This window comes from Apis mellifera, linkage group LG9 (assembly GCF_003254395.2).
Source record: "Apis mellifera strain DH4 linkage group LG9, Amel_HAv3.1, whole genome shotgun sequence".
NCBI lineage: Eukaryota > Metazoa > Arthropoda > Insecta > Hymenoptera > Apidae > Apis > Apis mellifera.
Genome location: NC_037646.1, coordinates 1,365,286 through 1,377,027, shown reverse-complemented (window position 1 = coordinate 1,377,027; position 11,742 = coordinate 1,365,286). Strand labels below are relative to the sequence as shown.

Sequence of the window (11,742 nt, the reverse complement as noted above, 5' to 3'; positions counted from 1 at the left end):
TGGTAAATTATAAATTCCTAAAGAACGATTTCATAATCATCATAATCATAATCAATTACTCGCTGATTATGAAGTCATCAATATATTTTTGGATATTTTTTTCTGAATTGAAGTGTTTCCCCAACAATTGTTAATTCCGAAAGTTGCAGACTCCAAAAAAATATTAATCTGACGAAGTCAGGTCTGGAAAATATACCGCATGTGGCAGGACTTCCCATTCTAATGCATAAATTATGTTCCGTATTTCTTTTGCAATATGTGGCTAAGCATCGTGCTGCAAAATTACATGTCTGCCAATTCTTCTTGCGTTTGAATCGGATTTTCATTGAGCAATTCTCTAACTCATCATCATTAAATTTTCTCGGTGTACCTGAACGATCATTGTCTTTCAAATTAAAATTTCCAGTTTTTGGTATCATTTTTTGTATGTTCTGTAAGATACAGCGTTTTCTTCTAATGTCACACAAATTATTTCAGCAGCTGATTTCCTAAGTTGGAATGCAAAAAGTAAGCAGTAAGCTTCTTGCATGCTATATTGCTTAAAATTGCATAGGACAAACTCTTAGAATACTCATCATGACTTTTCTTAAAAACAAAAGAACGCTCTTTCAGATGGCACCACAAACTTAAAATAATTCGAATTCAGTCAGAAATTATGATTGTAGAAAAAAAGAAAGGAACTTATTTACATTATTATATTATTATTTATCTAATAATATCGCAAAATTATTCAAAATTATCTTAATATGAAATCATCTACAAGTTTCAAAAGTCTATTTTGGATATAAAATGATTGATATTTTTTTTATTTTTAATTATAATCATTTATTGTTTATAAAAATCTTTCTTCATTTTTTAAATAATTTTTTCAATTTTCTTTTAAAAAAATTTCTTTTTTAATTTTTAATTTGTTTTTTTAATTATTAAAAATATTAAAAAACTATTTTAATTTTAATTTATAAGATTTATAAAATTTTATTATTTATTATTTAACAATAATCAATATTTTACAATAATCAAGATAAATATGGTTTATTTGCTAAATTAAAAAAATTATATACATTATCTATTATATATATTAATTAAATTTAATATAATTTTTTATCATCATTGATTTTAATAACTATAGTTAACATAATATAAAAAAAATCTTTTTTATATTATATTAATGATTTAATAGTATTCATTGTTATTGTAATTTAAATTTCAGTTAATTGCCATATATTTCATTATAAATTCCTTCATTATAATTATAAATTGTTATTAAAATATAATGATTTGATTTTGTTTCAAAAATTTATTATGTATAATTCTTAACTATTTTGAATTTTGAAAAGTGAACTTTCAAAATGATGTTTCAACTTTCAAAATATGTTTTATGAGATAATCTAATAATAATATTCAAAATTCATAAGATTACAAATATAATATATTTGATAAATTATTATATGAATATATAAACATTTTTTCTTTTGTTCGTCATAGATGGTAGACTTTTATGGGATTTTCTTCAACAACTTTTAAATGACCCCTCACAACGATATACACATTACATCGCATGGAAAAGTAGGGAAACGGGAGTATTCAAAATCGTTGATCCTCCTGGACTTGCAAGGCTCTGGGGCATTCAAAAGAATCATCTTTCAATGAATTACGATAAAATGAGCAGAGCTCTACGATATTATTATCGAGTAAATATTTTGCGAAAAGTTCAAGGAGAACGACATTGTTACCAGTAAGTTTATTGCTTAATTTTTTTTTTTATATATTTTCAAAAGTATTAAAATTATTTATTTGACAAATCTAAAAATATGCAAATTGAAATATTTTATATGCTATATATATATACACGCATATTTTAAAATATTTTTTTCATAATGATTATTAATTAAATTTTATTAAAAATTTTAAGAAATTATAAAAATAAAATATTATAAAACTATATAAAATAAATTGTATAAATATTTTTACAAGTTATATGATTTCATAAAAAAAATTATATATAATAAGTAAAAAAGAGAAGAAAAAAATTATTTAAATCTTTAATTTTTATAAATGTTCAAATAATTTTATTTTCTCTCTCTCTCTCTCTCTCTCTCTCTCTATATATATATATATATATATATATATATATATATATATATATATATATATATATATTTATGATGATATATATATCATCATAATTCAGTAATTAATAAATTTAAACATTAATATTGTCTGTCAACTATTTCGAAAAAAAATAGAACTCGTTTTAAATATATCATTTTTGTGTTTAGATTTCTGCGAAACCCAACGGAGCTGAAGAACATAAAGAACATATCTCAGCTGCGTCAGCAAATGCGGATAAAGTCAGAACCGGAAGAAGAAGGCGGAAGTGGTGTCGAGCCGGAAATCGATATGCCAACAGACCTTTCGATGTCTAGTATGAGTCAGCCATCCAGTGAGCAACAACAACAACAACAACAACCTCTATCTCTTCTCGATCCACCTGTAAAATATAGAAGTCATGCGTACAATCTCGTAAAAACCAATCAAGAATCGGAAGAGCAAAAGTGACGTGAAACATAGCACTAATGTGACTGTCCGTTTTAAAAGCTGATAAAATTAACATATTTTGTGTTATGCACATACTTGTTATTTGATTCGAAACAGTCAGTTTCGAAATAATGCGAAGAGATTTACTTTTAGCTATATGTCAAGTATATTGACAAAATTGTTGACAGAATGTTCGTTTTTGGAATAATACATTTCTAGGGATATTTGCTGCCGTTTAAGAATCACTAGATCATCAACGCCACTGTTCAAACAATAAAGCTTGCGAGAAAATTGTTAGGTTATAAATTAGCAATTATCGTATCATCAACGTGTCTCCGGAACTAATATATGATAAAAGACTGACAAATAAAATATTGTGCGAGTTATGTATCAAAATATACAAGCTATGAAGAAAATTTTGAAAGCAACATTGTGTAATGTCGATGGTAAGTTGATTTGCCTTGAATCACAAAATTAATTATTAGTACTACATCATAATGCTTATCTGGTTCATGGTTTGTCAACTTTATTTCGATATTCGACCGCAACTTCGAAAACGTCCACCGATTTTAAGTCGGCTCGAAGATCGAGCAATCAACAAGCGGTTCATCGATTTCCACGCGTTTCAAATAGATAATTGGCTGTTCAGAATCTTGTTAAAGAGTGTCAGGAGCCAATTGTGCTACAATTGTGGAGGACGCTTCGATGAAGCTGAACTTTCGCGGATATTCCGCCGTTTGTTTTCCATCCTTCGTGTTAACACACGTACGCGAGTGTGAAACGTTTCTCGCTTCTACAACGAACTACTTTAGAAATGCTTATAGAGCGTTATCGACGAACGTACAAAACGGTGTTCGGGAAACGATCGAAATATTTTATTCCAAAGTTATTCTGTGATGTAAACTTTAGCTTGAAAGTAAATTTCTCGGAGTAACATATACTTAGTTGTAACTAGAGATTGAATTTATCAAACATTTTTTTATTTGAACAAAAGAACTTGTTATGAAAGATTTTTATGTAAGATTAATAATTATATGTAATATATAATTCGATCCTTTAAAGAGGATATGCGATCCATTTTGTAAATATTTAAATTCGATGAAATTTCAAAGTTGGTTTCCCGTTGCACCGACTCAGTTGTGCCAATCTAATCGTCGGTAATAAATATATATGCGCGTTTAGTTTAGCGTTCTGTATACAAAGAAACAAAGGGAAAAAATGTATCTATCGTTTTGAAATAATTGAAACGATATTGATGATCGTTTACATCCCTAAATCGTAGATACGTGTAAATAAGTTGACAAGCTATTAAAAAAAAAAAGATATAATGAACTCAATTAAACAAAAAAAAAAAAAAAAAAATGCGAGAGTTTTAAGGAATTCGGGGCCAGAGTTATATATATACATATATATGAATATAAATTTATGTATAAATAAATCTCTATATATATTATATATATATATATATTTTACTACCGAAGAGAAATTTATATTCAAAATTTCTACGTTCGTTGTCGATGCGATTGTGGCTCACATTCCTCGCCAACGGATCCTAGATTTTAAAGAAATAAAAAAGAAATAAAAATGAAATGTCACTAGGGACCGAAGGCGCGTGTATGATTAGAAACTGGTCTTAAGATCGTATTTTTACTAAAGACTCACACACACGAGACAGAAAGTATGAAAAAATTCTTATCATGAATGAATCAATGTACGTATAATATGTGAGAATATGTGAGAATGTGTGTGTGCAAGAGTAAGAGAGAGAAAGACAAATAGAAGTCTGCGAAAATGAAAAGTGCATTAGCAGCAAGAGATTTATAAATAAAAAAAAAAGTTGTATTTGGCTATTTGTATACTGTGATCTCCGTGAAGTTTTTATCATAAAAATACATAAAAAACAATCGTGTACATAATTTTCATGAGAGAACAATTTATATTAGTGATAAATATATTAAAATACACATACACAAATTGTGTTCTTAAAACAACCCAAATTTTGATCGTAAGATTTGGTATTTCTCTGTACACACTTTAATACATTTAACGGGTGATTGTATTTAAAAATTATTTATTCGTAAGTATTAGACTTGCGTATCAATCTATAGAAGTTATACATGTGTTACATGAAAAAATTAATGTTTTAAAAAAAAATAAGCCCTACAAAACAAAAAGTGATGTTTCAATCTTAATTACCATTTTAGTTCAGATTATCATATATCTATAGAAATTTACATGTATGTGTATCATACATGTAATGTAGAATTTTTAAAGCCATTACATAGTCAAGAATTTTTTTTATTTCCTAGCATTTACAAACTTTCTTTCCGATTTATCAAAAAAAAAAAAAGTTTATATTTCATTTTTGTTTACAAATCCTGTATAAACTTGTACAATTTTAGAAAATTAACGAATTGTTTATTGTATAACTCATTGCAAATGGATGAGCAATGTGTAAATAAAGATTTATTTACTTATTAAGCTAATTTTAAGTATTAATTTATTATCCCTCATCAGGAAAAACATTATAAAATAATAATATTACAATTCAAATTTCTATGCATCATTTTATCATATATATTTTTTATAATTAACAAATGAATAAAATATTCTTGTAAATTTTATATGAAAATATTTAAAAATAATACTATATTTTCATATAAAATTAATTTTATTTATATATTTTATTTATATTTTAGTAAAATAAAACATATTATTACATATTAATATTATATATAATTATTACATTTATAAATCTAATTATTATGATGAAAAAATATTACATCATCTGCTATTACTGCAGTAGTTGATTTAATAGCACCTTCTTCATCTTTGTATTCTCCATAACTTATTTTTCCTGAAACTAATACTCTTTGACCCTTTTTTAAATAAGTATATACATTTTCACGTAAATTTGGTTTAAAAACGCATATTTTATGCCAATCTGTTCGCTGTACAATATCTCCTGAAATGTTTTTTATACATATTATATTCAAATATATTAAAATTATTTATAATTTCAAATATATATACATTACAATATAATGTAATTTTATTGTAATAATTCAGATATAAATCTCATAATTCAATATCATATAATTATTTATTTTGTCAAATTTTTTTAGTAATCATAAATACAAGAACATATTAATTTAAAATAAATTTAAATAAGTATTGTAATTGAAACAGTATTTTGAAAATATTATAAAATAATTATATCAGAATTATTAAAAAATAAAATAAATTCAATTTATAAATAAAAATTTCATTAATTAAATTTCTAAATTTTAATTTTTTAAATGATTTAGTTTATGAATTATGAAATAAATTAACATTACATACCATTCGTATATTTATAGTTATTATGTGTGGCAAGAGAAAAAATAACAACAGGATGTTCATTACTACCCTTTTTCTGTGCCTCGCCTCCTACTCTTCCTAATAAAGTAACTTGATTTATAGCTGTAATTTATATGATTAATATTGAATTAAAATTTATATTATTTTTGATAATAATTTTTAAAATTTTAATATATAGAATTAAAAGCTGTAACAAGAAATATAATGTGATATTTATTTGATATTATTTTTAAATAATTTTAAGAATAAAAACATCTTTGCGTTACATTTTAAAATTATAAATTTATAAATATTATAAATTAAATTTATAAATATTTATAAATTTTAATAAACTTGGATTAACAAATCAATTGCCATATTTCAATAATAATAAAAAATAATAAAAGTAATTTTAAAAAAGTAGCTAAAAAACTGAATAAAGATTCAATGTAAATAAATTTTGTAATATGTATTATTTTGTAAATAAATATTATACAATATGTTAAATTATAATTATTATTAAATTGTAATTATTAATAATATTTTAAAATTTAATTTTGTATTTTTTTAATACAACTATTTTAACATCAAATATTAAACTTGAAAAACGCAAGAAAATAAATCTTTTATGATAAATAAAATCTTTTCTATTGAAATTTAAATAATAAGTAATACTTACTTAAAAATAGTTTACATATTATTATATATTAAAAAAATATTTAGCTTATATAATCATGACAATTCATAATTCATAATAATTCATAATAAAAATAAAATATACATATATATTTTTTTTCAATGTATAATTTCAAAATATATTTAAATATAATTGAATATAATGATAATATAATGAATAATTGAATTTGGAAATTATTATATATATATTTTTCAATATACTTAAATGTAGAATACTTACGAACACACATATAATATAATATTAAATTCTTAAATTATATAATAATATTAAATTATTTACGATATTATATTGTTTAAATTACAAAAAAATCTCAAGAAATATAATAATATATAAGAGTTTCATATACAAATTTGATATTTTTACTTTTTACTTTTAATTTTTACTTTTTTATTAATTTAAATCTGAGTTTGTAATCTTATTCAGTAAATAATAATAAACAGATAAAAATAAAATAAATTTAATCTATTAATAGCATGCACAATAATTAAATTTACTCAGATTAGTTTAAAATTTGATAAAAACATTTTTATTTTTGCTCTTCAATCTAAATTTTTTCTAAATATTTATACATTTCTTTTTCTATAACATTCTATTATTTATATTTAAATTTACTTTATAAGTACGAATAAAAAAAAAGAATTTATATTAAACGGAAAAGAATAAGAAGAATATAAAAATACAAATATTTAATTATAAATAAAAATATGTAGGATAATATGAATTAGTAATTATTAGAGTAATAATAGTTTAAATATTTCATATAAAAAAACAAACGAATTACAAATAAAAATATTTTTTTAAAACAAAAAAACAAAAAAGATTACTTATTGTTATTTCAATTAATGTAAATTAATTACATACCAGATACTTTTATTTTTTTAGCAATTAATTTATATAATAAAACTAAAATTTATTAACCATAATATAATGAGTTCATAACATGTCTATCTGTAAATAACAAATTGATTTATTTAATATATATATTTAATATAATCTGTTTAAAAATTAAAACAATAATTTTATTTATTTAAAATATACTTAAAACAATGTATATTACTAGAAAATAAATATTTTTTTCAAAACTAAGAAAAAATTTTTCATGTTTTAAATATTTTAATACAAAAATAAACAAATACTATGTAATTTAACATTAATATTTATATTTTATATTTAAATACAAAATATATATATGAAATATATATATGTATAAATATATATATGAATATATATATGAAAAGTTAAAATTAAAATAATTTTCTAACCTTAAAGTCAATAATTTAAAATTATTATATATTTTTTATTGATATGATTATATATAGTTAAAATTATAAAATTTTTTACTTACATTTTTCTAATTTCATATTAACATCAATATCAGTAGAAGTTTGAATATTTTTAATGGTACGACTATTTCTAATCATTTGTGGAATAACCTAAAAATGATAAAATATATTTAATTTTGTAGATCAATTTATAAAGATTGTTTTTATAATATTTTTACTTACTTGCCGAAACATTTTTATTTATTTGTTATAAAATTAGTAAAATATTGATAAAAATCTAAAATAAATCTGATATTCTTGAAAAAACCACACTTTATGTATTCACAACAGATTCAGAATTCGTTCCATGTATTAATAATAGAAAAAGAAATTATACGATTTTGATATATTTAGTAAAAAACTCAAATGTATTAATTATTTATTTTTTATAGATATAATGAATATTTTTTAAAATAAAATTTAAATTAGCTATGTTGTTATTTTACCAAATTTTAAAATGAAAATAATAAATTTTAAAAACTTAAAAATACATTATTAATTATTATATATTAATAATATTTATTTTATATTTTTTCATAAACTTTTTTATTGGTAATATTATATAATTTAGTTTAAATTATATATAAATATTCAAATTATATATAAATATTCAAATTATATATATAATATAAATATATAGATTACTATAATTATATCATGAATATGATATTTTGATGAATTATATACATACTATTATTTAAAGTGAGTATTTAGATTTGAAAAATTTTTTTTGTTTAATTAAATTGATTTTGTAAATATTTTATAAAAAAATGGAAATTAAAATTAAATTTAATAAAAATATAATTTTTTTCTAAAATTAGAATTAAATTATGACAAAGTAATTAATAAATTTTATAGTGAATTATATTAAGAAAAATATCAATTATTTCTTATATTATATTTTAACATTTTCATTGCAATCAGATTTAGTATATAAATATAACAAAATTTAATAATTTATTTAATTTTTATATATAAATATTTGTTTTTTATTATAATTATAAAATAATAATTATACAAGAAAAATCAACATTAATATATTAATTATTATGGAATATCGATACATACGTATTACATATAAATTAATACAAATCAAAGATTGGTAAGTACAAAAATTTGAACAAAAAATAAAAAACTATTAAAAATAAATTAAGATATTTACAATCGAATTTGATTAAATCCTATTAATTCACGAAATCTGATCTCCATTCTTTTTCTATTATTTATGTATAGTCCTTGGAGTTCACATCACTGCTTAAAATTAAATGAAAAAAAAATAGATATAAGTAATTAAAATATAAATAAGATAAATAAGATGAAAAGAAGTGCTAGAAAAAAAAATTTTGTAATAAAGAAAATTTCATTTTATCTTTATGATAATAATAAATAAAATTGTTAAAATTTTTTCGATTAAAATGAATTCAAACATTATTTGAATTGAACTAATTTTATTAATCTAATTTGATCCAATATTATTTAACATATTTTAATCCGTCATATTCAGTAATAAATAATTCTGATAGAATTTTTTATTTTAAATATGAATTTGAAGTATAATTGTTTTATTCTTGGTTTTTATAAATATGAAATTTTTTAAAAATATAAGATTCGAAATAAAAATAAAATATTATACAAAACCTAAGAATATCGGAATAGAGAATCAATTTTTTTTTTATTTTGATTAATTATAAAAAGCTATTAAAATTTAGAAAAGAACTGATATATATATTTTTATCAAAATCTTTTTATAAAAGATTTTTTATTCCATAAGAATTTTTTATACATATATATTTTAATTTAATAGTTTTAATAGTTTAATTTTTAATATTGAATTCTATAGTCATTTCTGATATGAAATCTAGAAAGAAACATATTGATTTGAAAATATCACTTTGAATTTTTAAAATATATATTACTTTTTATTTTAATGTAGTTGATGTTGATGATGTATTGTAATTCATCAATGTACGAATTCAATGATTTAAATTTAATATTATTTTATGTAATACAAAATTAAATTTCGCATTATTTTTAAATCTGAATCTAATTTAGATTTTCAAGTTATTAAAGTCATTTAAAAATATTTAAAAATTATTAAATTTAAAGAACTTATCTTGATATCAATTATAATGCTAAAATCAAGAATATAATTCATTTCATAAAAAGTTAAGATAATCTTAATTTTTTATTAAAAAAATTATTTCTTAACAATTAATGTTACAATTCGTTATTTTCTAAGAAATGAAATATTTTTTTTATATATTTTCTTTTTTTTCAGATTAGACTATATAACGTATTTGATTTTATAATGTTCAATAAGTATTTTTTATAAACTTTAATGTTTTAATACAAATCAATAAAATCATTTTCCACCAGTTTTTGAAAAAAATCAATTTTAAAAAAAATTACAAATTTTCAATATTGAAAATGTTTTAATATGTTACAATATTTTACTTATTCAATTGAAATGATTCTGTGAATTCTTCCAAATAAAATGATATAAATTATTAGATTATAAATATTTAAATATGTTAAATAAAAAAATAGCTAAAATATATTTGTTTTTGTTGATTATATTTTTCAATCTACTTCAATTTACGAGTCTAGAAAAAAATTTAATCATATTATGCAATAAAATAGATTTCTGCTAAAAAAAAAAACATTAAAAAAAAACTAAAAATATTTTTATTTTTGATTTAGAAGCGAAATAGTTTGAAAAAAGTTAGTTTAACATAATTAATGGCATTCAATGATGATAATCACTTTGCTCACTATTTACTATATTCGAATGATAATATATAACTGCCATCATTAAGCAACATTGTTATCTTCACGTATTTTATCGAACTATTTCGCTTCTATTAAAAATAAAAGTGATTTTTATAGAACATAAATTTTATATGAAGGAATTTTTGTTTCGGCAAAAAATTTCATTAAAGAATTAAATTCAATCTATAAAATTTAATATTATTACACATACAATATTTTATATATATTTATATATATAATATATATAATTATATATAATATAATTTTACCTTGGGATATGCATTATAACAAAATAAAGATAAAATATAACATCTGAATATTTTATGTTGTTTAATTCTTATTCTATCTTCTAGTAAATTTATAGAATTTTTAAAAAAATGAAAAAAGAAATTACTGAAATTTTAATCTTTTAATTAATAATTTTTAAAATTTTTCTTTATAATAATATTAGTTAATTTTAAATTTGATTTGATAGTTATATTAATGATGCTCTTAAAAAAAAATAATTTCGATAATAAATACATGAAAAATGTTTTTTAATATTTTTATCATAAAACAAACATGATTTGTAAAGTAAAACAAAATAAATTGAATTAAAGTTAATAATTAAGGTTCATTTCAACCTTACGAAGTTCTATTAGAATTAGTGTTTCTCGAAATGATATTTCAATAAAAGATTGTTTCATATATATATATAATCTATATATATATATAATCTATTATTTATATATTCATGAAATAATATTACAAAAAAAATTTTTCTTTAATTGATATAATATAATATTTTTTTAAATTGAATTGAATATACAAATATATATACATACAATGTTATTTAATAATATTATTTAAAATATATAAAATATGAATTTCTTTTGTTATAAATCTTAAATTAATAATAATTTTCAAAATATCAAAAATCTTATTAATATCTTGCAAATGTCCGGTTCATAAAAAATTTATTATTAAATTATATTAAAACGTAAATAAAATGTCTTAAAAAAGTCTTTATAAGAAATAAGTAAAAAAAAATAATAAAAAAGAAATAAATAAAAAAACTCTTTATAAGAATAATTATAA

The 11,742-nt window shown here is 19.5% G+C and overlaps 2 protein-coding genes across 5 annotated transcripts in view; one reads left to right on the top strand and one right to left on the bottom strand.

Moving 5' to 3' along the window:
• LOC100576369 (ets DNA-binding protein pokkuri) overlaps nt 1-4,888 on the top strand; it is a 45,157-nt gene extending 40,269 nt beyond the window's left edge. For 2 of the 4 annotated variants that reach the window (XM_026442705.1, XM_016914134.2), the window contains 2 exons: nt 1,486-1,735; nt 2,280-4,888. In XM_026442705.1, coding sequence (XP_026298490.1) covers nt 1,486-1,735; nt 2,280-2,559 — 530 coding nt within the window. In that variant the 3' untranslated portion in view covers nt 2,560-4,888. The remainder of the gene's footprint in view (nt 1-1,485; nt 1,736-2,279) is intronic. The other 2 variants (XM_003249027.4, XM_016914133.2) reach the window with 1 other exon arrangement.
• Nucleotides 4,889-5,294: 406 nt separating this feature from the next.
• LOC727210 (single-stranded DNA-binding protein, mitochondrial) lies at nt 5,295-8,234 on the bottom strand. Its single transcript, XM_026442706.1, has 4 exons — nt 8,080-8,234; nt 7,920-8,007; nt 5,881-6,000; nt 5,295-5,503 (listed from the first exon to the last, which is right to left on the bottom strand). Exons 1-4 carry the CDS (start codon nt 8,089-8,091, stop codon nt 5,295-5,297), a joined length of 429 nt encoding a protein of 142 aa, XP_026298491.1. The 5' UTR covers nt 8,092-8,234.
• Nucleotides 8,235-11,742: the final 3,508 nt, after the last annotated feature.

What these genes read in the sequence shown, in the direction of transcription:
- LOC727210 (XM_026442706.1), bottom strand. An exon ending in TAATATGAAATTAGAAAAAT is followed by an intron (nt 6,001 to 7,919) that starts GTAAGTAAAAAA and finishes TATAAATTACAG; the next exon opens with CTATAAATCAAGTTACTTTA. An exon ending in TAACTATAAATATACGAATG is followed by an intron (nt 5,504 to 5,880) that starts GTATGTAATGTT and finishes AAAACATTTCAG; the next exon opens with GAGATATTGTACAGCGAACA.